This window comes from Strix uralensis, chromosome 13, assembly GCF_047716275.1.
Source record: "Strix uralensis isolate ZFMK-TIS-50842 chromosome 13, bStrUra1, whole genome shotgun sequence".
In the NCBI taxonomy this organism is placed as follows: Eukaryota; Metazoa; Chordata; class Aves; order Strigiformes; family Strigidae; genus Strix; species Strix uralensis.
The window spans coordinates 12502518-12523845 of NC_133984.1; the positions used below are offsets into that span (position 1 = coordinate 12502518).

A 21328-nucleotide genomic window follows, 5' to 3' on the forward strand; every position below is an offset into this window, starting at 1 on the left:
GCTTTTATTTATCCCTTCCCCTTTTGCACTGGAAAGGTCCTTGATGGAGTAACCTAAACAAGCTGGGACAAGATGGATGCAGCTCCGGCCCAGTACCCCAGGGACCTGGAGCCCTCTGAGAGCCATTTCATGGAGCCTGTATCTGGGTGTAGGAAATTCATTATATTCTGGCTAATGGCTGGAGCTCCCTGGGTTTGCCGTGTCCCTCATCCTGGTCCCCAGCATGGGGATGCAGCAACACGCACCAGCTCCCATCCCAGCACTGTCTGACTTGAAGGAGGTTTTCCTCCTTGCTATGGGGTGGCAGTCCCTGCTGCCAGCTTTTCTCTGGGTCACAGCCCCTCCCTGGTCCCTGAGCAAGCCGAGACCCCAGTGGATCCCCCAGAGGTGCAATCTGCCTGCCTAGCCATCGCTGTCCTGCCATCAGTCCTCCCCATCTTCTTCCTCCATGTGGTCTGGGCTCAGTGGGGGCAACAAATGGAGAAATCTCAGGTCTGCACCCCAGGTTTGATCCACAGCAACCCAAACTGCTCCCTGTTCACTGCCTGCAGCTGCACTCTACAGGCAAGAGTTGCTGCATATGTGTCCCTGTCCTGGGTTTTCTGTCCCTGTCCGAGCCATGCCAGAGGAGCACCCATCCCCAGCTCAGCCACAGCCCTGCCTGGGCTGCGCTGCTGGTGGGAAGTGGTCCCCAGCACCACAAATCCAGCTGGGGAGAAGGCTGTTCCTCCCCCAGCGAGGAGGGACACCCTGAATCCAACCTGGGAACGAGGGATGACCCAACGCAGCCAACAGACTGTGGGAAGAGAGCCTGCTGCTACCCACAGCATCCCTGCCAGCATGGCTTGGTGGGGATTCAGGAGGGCCATGGGCACTCAGCCAGCTGGAGCTCAGGCAGGGAAAGCAGGGCTTGAAGTAAGGAGGTCGAGGGAGGTGGTGATGGGGGGGGGAAGCCCCCTCTCCCAGTCAGGGTGCAGCACCCAGCACCCTCCTGTGGCTTTACAGCCCAGATGATTCCTGGCTGCACCAGGGGAGACCTCAAGTCCCATCCTAGCCTCGCAGTGCTCAGCAGCCAGAAAAAAGCAGGTCCAACACAGAGGGAGAAAAGGGCTTCTTCCCAAAACAGCATTCCCCTTTCACCGATGTAAACCAGCACCCAGCTGGGAAGCCAAGGGGAGAGGCAGCTGTGGAAATGGCAGCAAAGCCCTAAACTCACACCTGAACAGTGAAACTGGGGCAGGAACCAGCCCATGAGCGGGATTGGGAATAGGATGGAATTGTCTTCTGCTTGAGGAAGCAAGATGGGGATACACACGGAAGTATCCACGTGAAATACATTTATTAGAGCAGCTATAACAAAACGAAGAAAAAAGTAACATAAGGTATTTTTTCCCCTTGCTTTCTTTTATGGATGAACATGTTTTAGAACTGACATCCTGTCCAAGGGGGACAAAAAAAAGGACCTTGGCAGAACTTACTCCAGCTTCACCTAAAATGTTACAACCTGCAGAGGAAACTGCTGAAGGCCATGGTATGAATGCAAGGCTGGTTAAGGGTCCTGTGGAAGGGAAATCAGCTCAGGCCAATCTATTTCAGGGATGCTTTAAAATATATTAAAAAAAAATCCCACCCCAAAGGTACAGGATGTCTTTCCTGGTCATCCTTCCCAAAGGCAAGGCATCCTTTCCAAGGTTGGGAGTGTGGGGTCAAAGGAGCTGGCAGCAGACAAGGAAGGACAGGAGCAGGCATAGGACAGAATTTCAAGGACTTGGGCTGACTTTTCTGAGGAAGGTGATGAAACACGGGGACATTTGCCTTGTAAAATTGAGGGAAGGCAAGCTAGAGGGGCAGGTATGACCACAGCTCTGCCACCCCTGAGAACCACCAGCCTGACTCACTGCACCTTAAAAAGGGACTTATAAAGGCAAGAGGAAGCAGCACAGAAAGCAGCACCACATCTGGGTGGTGACACCGAAATCTGCACGTGGGCAGAGTCCAACAGAACTCTGCTGAAAACAAATTAGAGTCAGCTTGAAGCTTTGGAAGCAAAAGCATGGGCAGGGCAGCTCTGGCAGCAGCACGTCTCGGCAGTGCTTGGGCAGCGTGGTATGCGTCTCTTTTAAACTGGAACAAATAGTGACTGGGCCAGCAGCTAAAGCGTCAATCTGCTCTTCTGCAGTTGTTTACACTAATTAATAGCAGGAATACATTCCGGTTGAGACAACTCAATCAAATTCCTTGAACAACTTCAGAGCATCAGCTTTTTCCCTTGATTGAGGTTTACATGTCTTTTTGGGTTGGTGGTTTTTTTTGACTAACATTCTAAAGAAGAAGGCATGTGGTGTGACAGTGTTAGTGAGGATGGTTAACCTTCAGCTTGGAGTCTGATACAATTTCAGGATTATGGAAGAGCTGCCCCTGCTTGGGTGATGACCAGCATTAGAGCAATGGCTCTTATTTTCTCTTAGCCTGGGTTTTATGAATAGAGGGCAGGGCAAGTGGGGTGGAGGGAGTATCATTTGTCACCTGGAGCTATTGCTTGGAGACTTGGGTGGCAAGATTTTGGCCAAAAACATTGCCTCACTAGTGCTAGGCTAGCAGCAGAGCTTATGGATTCCTTGTTTTGGCCAACAGCAGCTTCACAGCTCCTGGGAGCTCTTCCCCAGCTCTGCATGAGCACAGCTTCCTGGCTGGCAGAGGGACCACCATTTATTCCTCTTCCTGTCTCTGTCCTCGGATTTCTTCCATCACCTGCCAAAACCACAGGGATTGTGTTCTTTGGTGGCACAAAAGGGACTGGGAGCTCTTCAGCCACACTGTGACGCATCCCACAGCAAGCTGTGCTGCTGGGGGGGGGGGGGGGGGGGGCACAGGTTGTCCCAGCCCTGCGATGAGCACCCCCCTGGCACACAGTGCCGTTGCACTCATCTTAAACATCCCAATCTCTCAAATCACCCCCAGAGACTAGTCTGGGGGAAGGCAGTAAACCTGCACCATCTGAAATGCAGGAGTGCAGCATCAGCCCCCGTGCTGACATCAAGCTTAGCTGTGGGAGGGCTCCCCTGATCCTCAAATCCTTCTGGCACCTCTGAAATAAGGAGGCAGGAGAGGAAGGTGGTGCTGGTGTGGGAGAGAGGGAGGTTTCTCTGAGGCAGAGTGGGGCGGAGGAGGGAGAGAGTGAAGTGAATACAGGAGCTGTCTGTGTTTAAGGTTGATGTTGTGGTAAAGGACCTGTGGTTTTCCTCTGTGTCTTATTTGTAGCTGTTTTGGGTTAGGTGTGGTAGAAGAGCATGTTTTTACACAAATCAAACTGCAGCAGCCCTGAGAACTGGTATACTCGGGACACCGAGATGTTTCTCTGGGCAGCTGAGCATGTCCCTGTAGTGCTGGCACAGCGGTGCTCGGGGCATCGTCCACCACATCCCCAAACCCAGGAAAGCTCCCCACGACATGGCACTGACCCCAGGAGTCCTGTGGGACCAAGCTGAACTACAGCACCAGCCACTGACAGGCTCACTGTGTGCCCCCCAGGGTGAGGAGAAAGCCCATAGCATTCTGCAGGAGGGCAGGCAGATGCTTTCTTGTTATTATGAATTAAATATTCATTATGAATTAAATAGTCATCATTAAATAACAAGGATTTGCAGTTACGGGGAACCAGCTAATGGCAGTGAGTTACCGAGGTGGCCATGACTTGTGTGCTCTGGGTGGCGTGCTGGTTTTTCATCTTCTCCCTCCGCTTATTCCCGTAACCTGGAAATAAAGGAAAGATCAAGTAACTCTTGGGTTTCCAACAACACCCTGGCAATTTGGGCTGCACCCTGCATTTCACAGGACAGGTGAAGAAAAGCTGGCTGCAGAGAGCAATGAAGATGGGAGCCTTTCACTGGGCAAAGCCTCTCTGTTTCCAAACCCAGGAAAGCCCCATTTTGGGGCATCAAAGCAAGAAGGCAGTGTGGAGTGTGGACTTCTGCCTACAACACTCACCTTGCTGCAAGGCCCCACAGCTCTAACCTGCCTCCCTTTGGCTGTATGGACTCAGTGCAATATTTCATATATTTCAGACTTGGAAATGCTCTGTGCACTCTGGGAAAGCATGAGAGTCCCCTTTCAATCCTCTCCTGGAGGGCATCCTCTCCTCAATATGCTACTGACCCTCCTTTTCACCAGTTCCCTGAGATGCTACATGTGATCCCGAAGGCTGAGCTAGCATTTCTGGGAAGCCTGCTGGGATGGCCAGCTGGCCCTTGAGACCAGGCCACCACAGAGCCTGTGCAGAGGGAGGCCAGATACAATTGCTAATCATGGCAATGAGGGGATTCACATGACAAGACCACAGAAACAAGGAACTTTAAAAGGAGAAGCTGGAAAAACCATTGTAGACATGTAGAAATCACATCCCTGATCTCTTCCCTCCGATCCCAGAGTTGGCAGGATGGAAAATGGAATTACTTGCCCTCAATCTGCAAGCCCCACTTCACGGGGATGACTGGTCAGCTGCTCTCCTGGGTCATAAGATGTTCCCAGACCTATTTTTGCCTGTTTATCAGATAGGTTTTTCTCCCAAAGTTTGCCATAGCTGAGGTTTTTTTTGACCAGGGTATGGCTATCATTAGGGAAGACCATGGTAGGACATTATGGAGGAAAAACTCACTTTCCTTGAGCATCCGTGGACAAAGCAGAGGGGCTGGCGAGGACTGCAGGCAGGGACCAGTGCCTACTGTGGCTTTCCTAAAAGGTCAGACATCAGAGTTGGGTCCTCAGCTGATTTGGACAGTCCTGCTCTTTAAAAGTCTGGCTTTTATCTAACTGAAAGCATCTTTCCTCATACCCGCTGCCAGAGGACGGTGTGAGGGCTGAACTTGGGGGCTCTCAGTGGCTGAGCAGCTCATTATGGTTCTGGGAAGGAAATTGCAGGGCTACTTACACCATAGGAGGAGGAGCAGCAGTGTTATAAAGGCTGCTACAGCAGTGAAGACACATGTGCTTATTAGATCAACAGCCTCTGAGCAGCCTCGTTCTGCCAAAGAGAAAGGGAGAAGTTGTCAGCAGTTGCTCCTCTGGCCAACACCCCCCTTTGAACATTTACGTGCCATGAATTTAATCCAGGGAATTCCTAAGCCATGGAGATGGGGGATGCCTGTGTTTCAAATCATGGAGCCAGCAGGATGAACCTTGCTTTGCTACTTAAGAGCTACAATCTCCCCGCTCAGCGCGAAGCTGCCACGACTACATCAACTACAACACAGATTCTTCTAGGACCAACCATGCAAAGCCACCTAAGGACTCTCGCTGACCTGTGTGAAGCCAACCCCTACCAGATACGCTACTGCTCTCCAGAAGAAAGGCAAGCAAGGGCATGAATGGTGCAAACCCAGGACATCCCTTACCATGGAGCTGCCGGATATTGCAGAGCAAGACGATGGTGAACAAAAAGTTGACGATCAGTGTTGTGGGGGCTGTAGAGTTCCAGATGACACCGCACCCTGGGAGAGGGAAAAATTGCTCCCAGATGAGAGGAAAGTGTGCAAGGAGTGCAGGCTGGCATGTGGAGTAGCTGGACTTTGGTGGGAGAGCAAGCAAGGCATTGGAAATGGCTCTAGACGTGCACCACAGCAGCATGCCGAGCTTCCACTCCCTCCTGGGAGTGAAAACTTAAGAGTTTACTCCTGGGCTTTTATCAGGCCTTTTCCAGCAGAGGTTTAGAACATAAACAGCAACTTACTTACACATTTTGATTTTGAAGCAGCTAAGAGCTGCTGGTCTCCACACCACTGCTGCTGCTCTCCAGGCAGTTTGTATTACTGAAATAAAGAAGAAGATCCCAAGGAAGGCGAAGTCAACAGAAACACCTGTGGGAGGAGAAGTAAACCAGAAGGTGAGATGGAAACTGGTGGAAGCAGTGGACTGAGAACAAGGCAAGGGAAGTTGGCTTGTGGTGACTCTGCACCCAAGTGCTGCGTCTGGGAGTGCAGGATCTGTCACCCTGTGCAACAGGGCTGTGCAGCAGGAGCAGGGCTGCAGGCTGCAGCCAAGAAGGGTCCCCAGGGCCTGGGGATGGGGCTGGCTCGGTGCTGCTGGCCAGGGGACTGTATCTTACAGCTGAGGGTGGTTTTTATTCTGGAAGTTGGTAGCAAGCAATATTTATTATAAATGTACACATAGGCAGCACCCTTCTTTCAACAGAGAATGGGAGAAAACCTGCATGTTTCAGAGGGCTGTTTCTTTGGGCTTGTTTGCCTTAATGTCTGCTTGCAGCTCAGCACATAGCAAATGAGCACCCATGGCATGACAAATAGGTAGCCTCAGCCTGGGACATGGAAGAACTGGCTACAAAGCAGTTTTAGAACAGCTGAACTTTGTGTTCGCTGCCCATGGTTCCTTAAGGTCTGGTGGAAGTGGTTTCTGACCAGTTTTTAATTTTTGAGAAGTCCTGGAGAAGGGTAGTGGTACCTGAAGAGTGCACAGGGACAAATTTAGCCCTTTGGTTTCAAAAGAGCAGATAAAGAGGGACTTGCAGGCTACAGAGCAGTGAAGTCTAACTTCCATTTCTCCAAATCAAGTACTGCTACATCAAAGATGCTACTGTAAAGACCTGGAGGAAGAAGAAAGATGAGACACTGAAGCAATCAAGAACAAATGAGGTTAAATGAATCCTACCTTCTTCCAGCATCCAGATGATGGATGTGGCAAGCAGGAGGAGAGAGGAGATACACAGCAATATGTAGGTGAACAGAATCATATGTTTCCATTCTTCCTTTCCTGAGAAAAACAGCAAATGTACTCAGTACCACATAAAAAGGATGGGTGCAGCCTCCAAATGAAAGATAACAACAAGAACAGGTTTTCTTTGTAAAGAATTGAATCCCTGAGGTTTAGAAACCCTGAAGAGAAAACCTGATGAACTTTCAAGGGCTTTTTTTTTGACTTCAGGAGGAACCAGGAGAAAGCAGCCAGATTTGGGGTTGTTCCACGCTGAACCAGACACCAGTTCCACCTAGTGAGACACTTTATAACACTTCTGCCTGAGATTTTGTCTCCTATAATGACCTGACTAGTGCTGGATTTCCTCTGGAGACCCATGTCATGGGGGAAAGCCCACATGGCACAAGCTCTTGCCACAAGCACCAGGCATGGAGCACTCCTCAGGGGAGACCTAGGCAAGACCTAACGCCACAACCTGCACATGTCCCCAGTGTTAATGCTGAGAGACAAATACATGTGGGAGAACTTTCCCGACAGCTGTAGGGCTTCACCTCTGCTCTCCAGATGGTCTCTGTTATTCTGGGAATTATTTGTGGTGGGTAGAATGCACTAGCAGATTACAGACTGTGTGGGAGGACTTGCTGTTGGCTAAGTCTTTGGGTTTGTTTTCTGTTAATATATATGTTGCTACTGAAGCACCCACATTAACCTGTACACTCCTTGGGTATGGATCCAATGTCATGACCCAAACACCAGTGTGCTTGGTCACCAAAACCCATGAGACATGATCTTTGGCCAGCTCCAGGCAGGAAGGCTCTTCCCATGCAGCCTGCATGTCCTGCACTTTTATTTCTTCCCAGGGATGCCTGAAGAATGGGAGAGAAATTACTCAGATGCTTGGTACTGTGATATTTTTGGCTCCATCTCTCACAAAACTAGTTGGGATTAGCTACTTCTAGGGAGTTTTATTTTCTGTGCAAGCTACAGAGGCATAAGAAGAAATGTGCAAGCTGAGCACATTTCCTCCCACTACTGAAGTGAATTAGAATGAGAGGGGAGAAGGAGCTTGGCTGAGGCTTTCTGACATCTGCCCTGTCCACGGTAGGGAGAAAAGGGTTTAGTTTGGGGGACTGGGGTGCAGTCTTGGCACTCACCGAACCTGTGATCCCTCAGCTGACAGAACAGGATCATGAAGCTGGTGGCGGAGACGGCAACAAACATCAGTGCAACACCAGCCAGCCTCTGCGCGTGGTATAGAGGAGGCGTGAGACCTGCAAGACAGGGCAGGAGGGAAACCCCGTGCTGGGGACAACCCCAAAACACAGAGCAGCAATCCCAGGAAATCGCAACATGCTGGAAAACCCGAGGGATGAGTCCTGGGTCTTTCTTGCTCAGGAAAGCCCATGACAGACCGTTGCACCCTGCGGGGCGGACCTGTGACATGATGACAGACTGCCAGATCCACCACGGCCAGGGGAGGCTCACCTGTCACTGTCAGGTTCAGAGCTGCCTCCTTCCAGCTTATCACATTGCTGACGTTGCAGGAGTAGGATCCGCAGTCCGACTTATCTCCGTTCCTTATCTGCAGCACGGTGATGTTTTCAGAGAGCAGATAGCACTTTTCGGGGGGAAGGGGATGTTTCTCCTTCTTCCAGGAAATGGAAGCCACTGTTCCCTCTGGCACCACGCAGACCAGCTCAATGGGCGAGCCTGCCAGGTTTGAACTGCACTGGAGCTCAGGCTGGGGCACAGGCTCTGAAAAGCAGAGAGCAGTGTGGTAGCACTCCCAGGACCATGAGTACTGCCTTGCTTTGGACCTGAAAACTGGTTGGCATGCAAGAATACCGAGCCCCTTGGGGAGCAAGCAGGTCCTTCCCCTCTGATTTACATGCCAGGTTGGTTTGGAGGGAAAGAAGATACTGCAGGAGGAGGGCAACATCCACCAAGTTCAAAGCAGAAAGCAGATGGCCCCATCTCTGCCACTGTGCCACCCCTAGGATGGACACCACCAACTCTTGGAGATCAGGCATGGCACCCTGGGCTCAGAGATACTGACCCAAAAGGGCTGTGAGTTGGAATTACACTGGGAAGTGATGACAGGGGCTTTCCAGACACTGTCTGCCATGGGGTGTCCCAAGAGGAGAGCCCTTTTCCCACACTGCAGTGGTGAGGGAGGTATGGGAAGAGTCAAAGAAGTCATGAAGTTCAGCCAAAGAGCAGGAATGTGGGACTCTGCTGCTGCCTACATTTAAATTGGTCCAACTCCACATGGGCCAAAGCACAGAGAAACAAGTCTCACATGCTGGAGACCCCTGCCACGTGCAAAAGGAGGGCTGATTCTGTCCCTGCGCCTGTCAGGGTTGCGCTTAACTATGTCTGGGCTTCCACTTGACAGCAACCACATGCTCCTGAGGTCCTTCATTCCTGGATGTCCTACATGCAGTATGCTCATGTAGTGATGCTGAGCTCTAGGAAAGGGCAGTTCAAAACCTGTTTATTTTTCAGGGAAGTTCAGAGACAGAGAAAGGCAATGTTGGTGTGAAGGAAGAGAGCCTGCAAGGCCTGAAGCTATGCAGGGCGAATTCCTGCAGGGAGCCACATCTTCCCGGCAGACCCACCCTCCTGTGAAAAGCATCCATAAACCCAAGGATCTCAGGATCTGATCCTGAAGGGGTTAGTAAGGCAACTGGTGAGGCAGCAGCTTATCCTGGAATTGCTACGAAGGATCTTCTGGTCCCAGCTCCAAGGGACCAGCCACAACCTGCAGCTCCCGAGTTCCTCAAATCATTACCATGGCGTTTGTTTTGGTCATCAAATGTGAGCAGAAATCCCTTCTCTTGAGGGAATTTTATGCCATACACTTCCTGTGAGTGGCTGTTCATGACAAAACAACTAGATAAAAGTTAAGGCAGAAGGCATCCCATTTCTATCACTCCAGGATGAAGGCACCATGCAGCCTGATGACCCAACCAGGAACTCAACCCACAGCCAGACTCAGTTCCAAAAAACCCTCTGGCATTTCCTAGCAACTCTTTTAGGGTCTCCAGTCTGTGTCTTTCAAGGTAGTGATGAAACCAGAATTCCTCTAGTTTGAGACTTGCTGCTCCATCTGGATGCACATAAGCCCGATGGGATTCATCCCAGGGTACTGAAAGAGCTGGCTGATGTTATTGTGGGACCTCTCTCCATTATTTTTCAATGGTCTTGGGAATCTGGAGAGATCCCAGTCAACTGGAAGCTGGAAAATGTCCCATTTTTCAAGAAGGGTAAGAAGGAAGACCCTAGTGATTACAGGCCTATCAGTCTCACTCAGTGCCTGGTAAAATTATGGAGAAGGTTATTGTGGGAGTTGCTTAAAAACACTTGAGAGACAACGCAGTCATTGGTCACAGCCAGCACAGGTTCACGAGGGGAAAGTCCTGCTTAACTAACTTAATTTCCTTTTATGACAAGGTCACCTGTCTAGTTGACCAAGAGAAGTCAGTAAATGTGTTGGTTTTTTTATTTGTTTTAGCAAAGCTTTTGATACTATGTCTCACAGCATCCTTCTGTGATGCATGTCACAGCACACAGCTAGACAAGTCCATAATACATTGGGCGAGCAATTGGCTGACAGGTTGGGCTGAAAGAGTTATAGTAAATGGGGTGACATCAGGCTGGTGGCCAGTCACCAGTGGGGTCCCAGGGCTCAATTTCAGGGCCAATGCTCTTGAATGTTTTTATAAATGATTTGGATGCAGGAGTTGAATGTAGATTAAGTAATTTTGCTGATGATACTAAACTAGGAGAAGCTGTAGACTCCCTCAAGGGTGGAGAGGCCTTACAGAGAGATCTGGATTGACTAGAGAGCTGGGCAACCACCAACCATATGAAATTCAACAAGAGCAAGTGCCAGATTCTCCACATGGCACAGGGTAATCCTGGTTATATATACAAACTGGGGGACAAGAGGCTGGAGAGCAGCCCCACGGAAAGAGATCTGGGGGGTTGGGTTGATGGCAAGTTGAATGAGTCAACAGTGTGCCCTGGCAGCCAAAAGGGTCAACCATGTCCTGGGGTGCATCACGCACAGCATAGCTAGTTGGTCAAGGGAGGGGACTGTCCCACTCTGCATGGCACTGGTGCGGCCTCACCTCCAGTACCGGGTGCAGTTTTGGGCTCTTCAGTACAAGAAGGACATCAAACTATTATGACTGTGTCCAGAGGAGGGTAACCAAGATGGTGAAAGGCCTTGAGGAAAACATTTACAAGGAATGGATGAGGTCACTTGGCTTGTTCAGCTTGGAGAAGAGAAGGCTGAGGGGTGACCTTACCACGGAGGGGTGAGCTTATCACAGTCTACAACTTCCTCAAGAGAGGGCAGAGGAGGGGGAGGTGTTGATCTCTCTGGTGACCAGCGATAGGACACAAGGAAATGGAATGAAGCTACATCAGGGGAAGTTCACGTTGGACATTAGGAAAAGGTTCTTCACTGAGAGGGTGGTTGGCCCCTGGAACAGGCTCCCCAGGGAAGTAGTTGTGGCACCAAGCCTGTCAGAGTTCAAGGAGCATCTGGATGACGCTCTCAGTCATATGGTTTAGGGTTAGGTAGTCCTGCAAGGAGCAGGGAGCTGGACTTGATGATCCTTATGGGTCCCTTCCAACTCAAGATATTCTACAATTCTATGACTATTCTGGTTGCCATCTTGTGGGCCTGTCTGCTGCACTGACAGGCCAATCTTTGAGAAGACCAGCCTCTCAACACATTTGACTTACTGATAACTTCAAGGAGCGTTGTCCTAGCTTTATCTTGCATCAGATCAACTGTTGCTTTATAGATGCCGCTGTCTGTCTCTTGCAAACTCTGCAGGAGGATTGAGCCATTCTCTGGATAGAAAATAACTCTGCCTTTGTAAGCTGAGTAAATGGTTAGAGCCTGGTCATCTGCATAGTACTGCAGGATGAATTCAGGGGTGGTGTTTCTTATGTATTCCCACTCGGTGAAGTTTACGTTCTTGATAGCTGGTGCATGCATCAGTACAGAGGATCCTTCAGCTGCAATTCTTCTTTCTGTGATTTCCACCACTGTAGAGGACCCCTGCAAAACCAGCAACAGGTCTGGAAATAGGGGAGATGCCAGAGCAGAATGAGTTAGTTTTAAAGCAAGAGCAATTTAATCTGCTTGTACATTCTATTTTTAATTTTTTTTGGTACAAGTTACCAACTGACTTCTTGAAGCATGTCATGCCACGTGTCTGATTTGTCAAGATAAAACCCATACATTTTTGTTAGTGTGTTATAGAAATGCTTCTTAGCTGGTTAAGACAATTCCTTGCCCTTTGGAATGAAAATGATGGGCTTTTGGGGGTTTTCTGCACATCAGAAGTTGCTAACAGGGACCATAATCAGTGCAGCTTCACCCATGGATCTTGAGCTGCTCCCTCAGCACCTGAAAGGAAGAGCATTGCTTGGAAAACAAGCTCTGAAACACACTTGCTGGGACTATGTAGTCCTGGCTGCCAGTGTCTGAGAGCTGACCTTTCTGAACACTGTTAAAACCTACAGGCATATTCAGCCTCATCATCCTCTCAAGAGGGGTTAAGCCCTGCAAAACCAATGCTCCCACTTAGACACCCAGCTACCTTACGCATCTGGAAGGTGCTAATTTGTCACATATTCACATTTCCTGGCACCTCTGAGTAATGCGACTGCTCTCTGGTGCAGCTGCTGTGTAGATGAGCTGCTTTTAACATGAAAGGGAATCTATACAGTCCTTTACATAAAAGCCTTTGTCTTGAAAATATTTTATGGTTTCCCCAGGGGAGAATGAAGCTAATGTGAGGGTCAGCCTGCAAGTAAGACCCGGAAATGTACCTTTGGCTCTACAAAACCCAGGTGTGAGAATCCCGTCCTAGCACTGATGGCGTAAAAGGACTTAGCAAGCAGAAAGTCATGTCTGATATCTCCAGTCTCCAAATATGCCAGAACCATCACCCTGGAGCTACTTTTAGCATGTTTAAAAGGTTATGCTGGCTGCTGAAGAGGGAACAAGCTACAGGAACAGGTACCAAAAGGAAAGCTTATCTAAGCAAAGAGGAAAGATGGTGGAGGGGAGGCTCAGAGGCTCAGGGAAGGGTACCAGAGGGTACACCATGGTCAGAGAGCAGAGAAGAGGCTCACAGGGGACCAATCCTTAGGCATGCAGTGGAGGAGAGTTGCTCGCAAAAGGTGGTGGTGGTGGGTACAGTGATGCTGCAGCACTGGGAGGAAGGAGGTGCCTGCCAGGATGGCTCCCCAGAGCGCACACCTTCACCAGCACTGCCGCAGTCCACAGCAGGGATGCAAGGAGAGCACAGAAATGCTGCAAGCATGTGCTCTCCAAGGAGGTGCACAGCCGATGCAAGCCCCCCACGAGTCCCTTTTCATACTCACAGCCTGTGATGGCCACCTGCAGCCAGGTTGACATGGTAAAGCCCTTCAGGCTCTTTCAAACCAGCATGAGGGATGAGCTCTTTCTGCAGCGACGTGCTCTTGGGATGGCTACTCTAGGCATGATGGATGGGCCTGTGAAGGACACCATGAAAAACACCATTGGCACCTGCCACACAGGGGTTGGGAAAGGTGAAGGGTGCCCAGAGCAGCAACGGGGGAGTCCCCGACCTTCTCCATGTGGCCCCACAGCACTGGCATCTCCACAGGTGGCACAGGCTTGAAGCAGGGAGTTGCTGTACAGCAGCCCGAGCCCACACCACTCATAACAGTGCAGCTCAGGGAAACCGTCATGACCACATCTGTGTTCAGCACCAGTTCACCATAGTGATCAAAAAAAGAAAGATCTCCTAGACACAAAGACCACTGATATCCAACAGCATCAAGACCAACATAGGCGCAGCAGTTTTTGGGGGGGACAAGAGTGCCTGGCTGCTTTCTGCAACCCTTCCTGTGTGCTGCAGCTTTACGATGCTAGCAGCTACAGCCCTGCCTTGTCCCTTTAGTATTTATTTCTGCATCTGCTGGCTATGAAAGTGCCCATTTGTATTTAGCAACCACATTCACAGCCTCTCAGGGTAGCAGGAGCCACATGATCACACCCCAGCGCCTACACAGGTACTTTCTTTTCTCAGTTTTAACTCATTTCATCTCTTCCTCGAGGTCTTGTCCTGTGTCATGATTATGGGCTCTGCAACTGCCTATGCATCACCTTTAAAACTTTGAAAACCTCCATCCCATCCCCTCCTCTCCAATCTGAAGGCTCTCAGACTTTTCAGTTCCTCCTTGCAAGCTCTTGGTCATTTTGGATGCTGTTCTGTGGGACTTCTCCAACTTTTTTTAGAGACCTTTTGCCTTAGTTTCTTCACTGCAGAGACTGCAACACACACTGCACCAATCAGTGGGCATGAGAGAGCTGGAGAACAACCTGCCTGCCTCCAACACACTTTGTGATGGGGCATTATTTGAACAGGACTAGTGCTCAGAGCTGGTTTGCAGAGCCAGATTGAAACATTTGGTCCTTGGACAACAGGGACTGCATTCACTGTTGGGTTTTGCAAGGCTTGGGAGCAAGAATCAGGGCAGAGGACAGTGGGAAAGTGGACAGTGGGACCACTTTTTGGGAAAGGATTTTCACTGCCCTATGATCAGAGTCTCAGCTGGGACCAGAAGATGTCAAGATGGTCTGTTTTAGAGACTTGGTTTATTTTAGAAACAGCCTGAGGTTGATAGTGGCTAAGGAACTGACTTCTGAATCAGAGGTGAGGAGGTGTGTTTAAGGCTGAGCTTCCTTCAGAGAGACATTACCTCCTGGCAGCATCCAGCTTTCCTCCGGAGACACCAGTAAACAGCAGAGCAGCATCTGAAAGGGAAGCTATTTCCACCGTGGAGCTGCCCACGTGCACAGCATGCTCTCCTGAACCCAGCCGAGCAGTCTCCCCAGCCCAGCCCACTGTCCCCAAGAAGGTGAAGAGAAAAAAAAAACCAACCCCAAAACCGAAGGGACAGAAGACAGCGAGGGTATGTCATGTTCACCCCTGCAACAGAGACCTCCAGCCCAGGACATCCCTACCACCAGAGGAGCCAACTGCATGTCCCTGATCTCTGCCTTGATAAAGGAATTCAGAAAATAAGGTTCTGGGGAAAATCACCTGAGTTAAGGGTGATTTAGCTTCTGTGCAGCTGAAAACCTACATTATCTGGGACAGAGTGGTTGCTGCAGGTTGCAAAGCATGTTAACGTGTAGAAAGCTGGTTATTTGAATGTCTTCATGTCTTGCATGAACTCCTTGTGCTCTTCCTAGGTTAGTGGGTACATGGAGACCATGAAAAATCCTGTAACTTCTGTTGTAGTGTGCTGGGTTTTTGTTAGCGGAGGAGAGGGCTACTGATACAAGGAAATGATCACCTACTTTGCAACTTATTTACTTATAGCAACTTATAATGATTTCTGAATATTGCTTAATAATCCTGCTTGCCCTGACTGTTCTGTGGAAGCTCACCAAAGGCTACTGCTACTGTGTTCATCAAAACAAAGCAGTTTTCTGTGGAAACTTACCAAGAATTACTATGTTTGGCAAAAATGTTTCTTGTCCTTGGAAAGCAGATGTGCTCTAACTAGTTTAGCCTTTGTAATGAATAGATATTCATATATGGATGGTAGAAATTGATACACTGGTACTTTTAGTTAAGATAGAATGAGTAAACCGGCTGAAACCACTCTTCTTGTTCAAGAAATTGGCTAAGAGAATCTGCGCATGCTCCGAGGAAAAGTACAAGGTGAGAAAGACTACGAGCCTTCCTCCCAAAGACCCCCGAAGACGACCCCCAGGAGGCAAGGCGCAGGTGCAAAGATAACATAAACTGCTGACACCAGCCTCTAGAACTAACCCAGCCTTACTCATGCATATGTATATTTGTATTCTGTAATCCAATGAATATGTATATCAACACTCTATAAGTTTTTGGTAAAATGTGCTGGGGGTGTGCAAGCTTTGTGGAGAAATCCCCTTGTACCCTGGTGCCGGAGTAAACATACCTGCTGTATAAACATACCTACTGTATAACTCTCTGAGTTGTAGAGTCTGTTTCCGCAAATCAGTGTGAACACTGAGGTCAGTGGAAGGAAGGAGGAGGAAGGGGGATGTGCGCTGGAGTAGAGAGCCCCTCTGTATCCTGTGGTGAGACGGCAGGGCCACCCCACTGCCACCCATGGAGGCCACTGGAGGAGCAGAGATTCGCCTGCAGCCTGTGGAGGACCCCTGGGACTCCGTGGGAAGAAGCAGACCCTGCTGTTGCTGTTCGTTGCTGGGAGGACTGCAACACATGGAGGTGACCCACGCCGGAGCATCTCAGGGGGAGGACTCACGGCAGAGAGAGTTTGTGGAGGACTGTCTCCTGTGAGAGGGATGCCATGTGGAGCAGGGGGATGAACGAAGAAGAGTGCCTCCCCTCACCTTGGAGGAAGAAGCGTTGGACTGACTGCACCCCCCATCCCCTGCCCCTGTGCTGCTGGGGGAGGAGGTAGAAATATTGGGAGCAAAACTGAGTGCGGGAAGAAGGGAGGGGTGGGGGGAGGTGTTTTTAAGATATGGTAACGCTTCTTACTGTCCCATTCTCTCTGTTAAGTGTTGTTATCTTAGTGTTTTGAATTAAAGTGATGTTCTTTTTCTTCCCCTAATGAGCCTGTCTTTTGCCTGTGACCGTTAACGGGTGAGCGACCCCTCTCTGTCCTTATCTCTGTTCCTGAGCCTTTTGATTAATTTTTCTCCTTCCCAGCGCTGGTGGGGAAGGGGTGAGTGAAAGGCCACATGGTGCTCAAACCACAACATGTAGGATTTCCTCACAACTGGTATTTTATTTGCTCATTAACCAACAGGTCTAATTAGAAGTGGAAAAGAAGCAGGAGATTATGTCTTCTTTCCCTTTGCAAAATGCTTGAGGTCCTGGAGGAGGGTTTGAGATGGGAGCGTTGTGGTGCTAAAATTAGCCTCTTTTTTGACCGTTTTTGCTGGTATCCTCTTGCTCTCTGAGGTTTGGGCAAGAACTGCTTGTGGCTTTTTTACAGGAAAATGAGAACCATGTTTTGTTTGATAGCTTACAGGGATGTTTTAAGGCTATAAGAACAAGAGCTGTGGAAAATGTGTTTATGTTCTTTAGAGACAGAGGATTTTCTTTATCCAAGCAAATCCAAATAGGTGTGAAAATGACCTTCTTCCCACCCAGTGCAGCTGGTACAACAGTCTCCCCATGCCAACAGAGAGTGGATAAGGCCTACAGGAGATGGAGAATAAGGTGTACGTGGAAGGAGGGCATGTATTGCACCTCCTGCTCAAAGTCCTACTGCTCTTTTGAAAAATTAATCTGTCTTCCTCCTCCCTTCTTCCCTCCCCCAGCAGACCAGGACTCCTCAGATTCGTGGCTGGGGAAATGGGTAAGAGCCTTTGGGTAAAGAGATGCCCATGCAAGGCAGAGGGTGGGTTTGATCTGCCTGTGATCATGCAGGCTGTTTTATCTTGTGGAGAGAACCTCTTGTCTCACACAAGGCATTAGCACAGTCGAGTATTTGCAGTCTGAGCAGCAGTTGTAAATGTGAAGCAACACTTTTGGTAAGGGGCAGATATTTTCAGAAGTTTTCACAGAATCCTACATGAATAGGGAGAGGAATCAGACTCATGAAGATGAATATATGTTAGGCTATCATGTTTTCCCCTTGGCCTCTAGCATCGTTGTTATGCTGTGTTATCTTTCATTTTTACAGAATCCACATGGAAAAGCTGAAACAGAAGCACGCTGCAGCCTGCTGGAGTTTTGCAAAGAGGTCTTTTTAAGGAATATCTTAGGATCTTCATGACAAAGCATGCACGTGGTACTTGTGAAACACATCCAAGGCACTTCAGCCTCTCATTCAGACTTTTAGGAATGGGATGTGCGTCAGCTGTTTTTCAGCTGCAAAAAAAGACTCATTATGTGAACTGGAGCTATGATATCACTAAGGCACCACATATCCAAACAAAAACTGTCTGTGTTGGGGGAAGGGAAGCTCCCCAGCACTACAAAGCTCTTCCAAGCTTTGGGATCTGCTGCTATTTATCAGCCTTCTGCAGGCAAGGCAGTGAGTGAGGCCTCCCTGCTGCTGGAGAGGGGTAAGAGGCTCCCTTAGGGATAGAGGGGCCAAAGAACTGCTTTGCCGGTATTGCAACCACCTCCTCCTCCTTCCTCTGGTGGTTTGCATGTAGCATAGACGTTGGCAGCTGCCAACATCTGCGGTGAGCCAAAGGGGCTCGTGGTGTGCTGGCAAAGACAGCATCAGCTGCATGCGGGGTGACGCAGTCAGCACAGGAGCAGGTGCTGCGTTTTGCTGTTAGCTCTGGCAATATCATTTTGCCATTAGCTCTGGCATTATCATTTTGCCAGCACCTGTGCAGCCACGCTAGGAAAGTAAAGGTGATGGGTAAAAAGGAAAGTCTTTACCAACCCCTGACAAAAGGACAGTGGGGGAGGTCTCGGGCTAAGCGTTCTGTAAGCGTGGGCTGTGGGGGCTGGCTGGCCCTGCACAGGATGGGACTGCTCAACCACCACGTTTACCTGGGGGCACGTCTCCTGAACGAGCGTGGTGTAACACATGAGTTTACATTAGGAGTCATTACAAGCATGTATTTCCCCTGGCCTAGGTTAACAGATAATAGAAGCCCTTGTAATGACTCTTTGGTCTTTCCTGACATAATAAAAAAAAAAGATGCAAATGATCCTATTATAAGCCATCCCACAGCTTTGAAAGATTAAATGTCACATTAGCAAATATGAAACTCCACTGAATAACGTCTAGCTCTGCTCTCAGTCTCACATCTGCTAAGGCATGGCAAAAAGAATGGCAATGGGGAACAGCTACAACTGATGACAGGTAGAGAAATTGTGAAATGGTACTCAGCAGTAATGGTTTGCATGGAAGGGAAAAATACCTTCAGCTAAACCCCCAAGTCCCCTGTAAACAGCAGGATTATTGTGAAGGTTCTTTATGGCTGATGCAAACTGTGATTTGTTCATGCTCAAATCAGAAATGAGAGTAACCAAAAAAGAAGCAGGTGTAACCTAATCTAGAAAAAAGCACCTTTATGCCTAAGTGCAGCTCTAAATAAACCAAGAAACCCCTTTCCTCATAAACGAACTATGAGTTACTTCAGAGACTTCTGTAACTTCACCCTGCCCTTGCCTAATGCACTTCACACCCTGCCATCAGGACAGACAAATTAAACTTGACAAAGAGTCCTGGGACTGAGTAGCCCAAAACACACGTGCAAAAAAGAGGCCACCAAACCCAACTGCAAGTGCCATGACGAGTTACTCCACGTGCGAGGGGGCTTCAGCCAGCCACCGGCCTGCTACCAGCAGAGTGGCCAGCTCTGACGGTGCCGGTGGCATGGGTGATCGGGGCTCAGCAGGCGGCTGGACAAAGCGAGCAGATGCACCGTGGTGGTGGCAAGGCTGCAGATGCTTGAGCAGAGCTCTCTGGATGTGCTCAGATAACCAGGGAAGGGATGGGGGGAGAGGCGGGTTGTTTGGGAGCTCTATAAACAGCACTGTGAGGACTTACTTGACTGCCTGCAAGTATTTATTTAATATTTCTGGGGCTGAGTAGAAGAGGAGAGCTGAGCCTGGGGAGCAGAGCCCAGTTCCTGGCAGGGAAGAGCTCCTGCAGGGAAGCACGGCGTGGGGGGGAATCCCCCCGGCCCCTGTTTCATCCCTCCATCCCCATCGCTCCAGGTCCCCGGCCCCATCGCCCCAGTCGCTCTTCCCATCACTCCAGCCCCTGGACCCTCGTCCCGTCCCCATCCCTCCATCCCCCATGCCCACCTCCCCGCCCCACAGAGCAGCCCCAGAGGCTGCAGCCCGGAGCCGGACCCCGCTCCCGCCATGGAACCTCTGGTTCCCCCCACGACACTCACCGTGGCCCCGGGGCCGCTGTCCCGCTGCTGCTCGGCCCGGGCGAGCGGAATGTGACAGGAGGGGGGCCGGGTCGGGCCGGGGGCGGGCGGTGCCTGGGCGGGCTCTGCCGGAGCCCTCGGCTTCCCACGCTGTAAAGGGGCGGTCCAGGCCCCGCGGGTGTTTAAAGAACAGGTGTGGGGTGCGGGTAACTCCGTGGGAAGGCGGTTGAGCGTCCCTCGGACCCGCGCAGCCAAAGCCGCCTCCATCGCTTCCACTTCTGCAGGGACCTGGACCTTCAGCTTTCCACTCGGCAAGAGACATTGCAGCTCTAGGAAATATCTCCAGCCCGTCCCTATACCCTGGCACCTCTGGCTCCTCACTAAGTGCCACCTTCTACCCACCACCATTGCACTTGGCAAGTTGGTCTTTTGACACTGTCACTCATAGCATCCTCATAAACAAGCTGACCAAGTCTGGGCCAGATAAGTGGGCAGTGGGGTGGGTTGAAAACTGGCTGAAACCAACCCAATTCCAGGGATGGTCCCTCCCTGGCAGTGTTCAAGGCCAGGCTGGACGGGGCTTTGAGCAACCTGGTCTAGTGGAAGGTGTCCCTGCCCATGGCAGGGGGTTGGAACTAGATGATGTTTAAGGTCCCTTCCAACCCAAACCACTCTATGAACAGCCAGGCCTGGAGGGCTGTCGCTAACAGTGCATCCCAGGGGTTGGTAGTGGGGCCAGTCCCATTTAACATCTTCATTAATGACCTGGATGACAGGACAGAGCGCATCCTCAGCCAATTTGCCAATGCTACAGAGCTGGAAGGAGCAGTTGGTACACCCAAGGGTCATGCTGCCATCCAGAGTAACTTGACAGGCTGCAGAAATGGGCTGAGAGGGACCTTGTGCGGTTCAACAAGGGGACATGCCAAATCCTTCCCCTGGGAAGGAACAGCCCCAGGCACCAGGACAGGTAGAGGCTGACTGGCTGGGAAGCAGCTCTGCAGAGCCTGTGGGTCCTGGTGGACACCATGTTGTTGACCATGAGCCAGCAACGTACTCAAGCAGCAAAGGTGGTCAGTGGTGCCCTGGGCTACATTAGAAGGAGCATCACCACAGTACAAGGGCGGGGTGACCCTTTTCCTCTGCTCAGCACTGGTGGGTCCCCATCTGGAGTCCTGTGTCCAGTTCTGGGCTCTTCAGTGCAGGAAGAAATGGGCTTACTGGAGAGAGTCCAGCAATGAGCCACAGAGATGATTCATGTTCTGAAGCATCTCTCATCCAAGCAGAGGCTGGGAGAGCTGGGGCTGTCAGGCTGGAGGAGAGGAGGCTCAGGGACATCTCATCAAGGGGGATAAATATCTAAAAGGGAGCTGTAATGAAGAGGGAGCCAGACTTTTCAGTGGTGCCCACTGAAGGCCCATCATGAGCACACGTTAAAAAGGAAATTCAATCTAAATACAAGAAAACACTGCCTTCCTGTGAGGTTGACCAAGTGGTAGCACAGGTTGCCCAGAGAGATTGTGGAATCTGCATCCTTGTCAGCATTGAAAAGCCATCTGGCCATGATCCTGAGCAACCGTACACACCTAGCATGTCTAGTTTACCCTGCTTAGATTAAATCACTCACTTTTTTTTAAGCTTAATGGTATTAGAAAAAAGCCAGAGACTTTGCTGACAAGGGCTAAGCAAACACAAAGTCAATAAATAGTTTCTATTCACTGCTACTGGGGC

The 21328-nt window shown here is 50.1% G+C and overlaps 1 protein-coding gene across 5 annotated transcripts; it reads right to left on the minus strand.

The window, feature by feature from the left end:
• Positions 1-1320: 1320 nt before the first annotated feature.
• LOC141949215 (cell adhesion molecule CEACAM15-like) lies at positions 1321-19674 on the minus strand. Of its 5 annotated transcripts, XM_074882543.1 has the most exons (12): positions 19619-19653; positions 13345-13475; positions 13117-13248; positions 11461-11802; positions 8191-8460; positions 7860-7976; positions 6661-6762; positions 5730-5852; positions 5391-5486; positions 4928-5020; positions 3680-3753; positions 1321-2751 (listed from the first exon to the last, which is right to left on the minus strand). In XM_074882543.1, exons 3-12 carry the CDS (start codon positions 13148-13150, stop codon positions 2710-2712), a joined length of 1293 nt encoding a protein of 430 aa, XP_074738644.1. In that variant the 5' UTR covers positions 13151-13248; positions 13345-13475; positions 19619-19653; the 3' UTR covers positions 1321-2709. The 5 variants fall into 5 exon arrangements, with proteins under 5 accessions (XP_074738644.1, XP_074738642.1, XP_074738643.1 ...); XM_074882541.1 differs by lacking the exon at positions 13345-13475 and having other exon boundaries at positions 19619-19674; XM_074882542.1 differs by lacking the exons at positions 13345-13475; positions 19619-19653 and adding an exon at positions 15729-17617.
• Between the last annotated feature and the right edge of the window lie 1654 nt (positions 19675-21328).

Bases quoted from the DNA above. Each gene is read 5' to 3' on its own strand.
- LOC141949215 (XM_074882541.1), bottom strand. From the start codon at position 13,150: ATGTCAACCTGGCTGCAGGTGGCCATCACAGGCT. The intron at 8,461-11,460 runs GTAAGTCAAATG...TCTGCTTTTCAG, and splicing joins AACGCTCCTTGAAGTTATCA to AGCCTGTGCCCCAGCCTGAG. The intron at 5,853-6,660 runs GTAGGATTCATT...CTCCTCCCACAG, and splicing joins CATCTGGATGCTGGAAGAAG to GTGTTTCTGTTGACTTCGCC.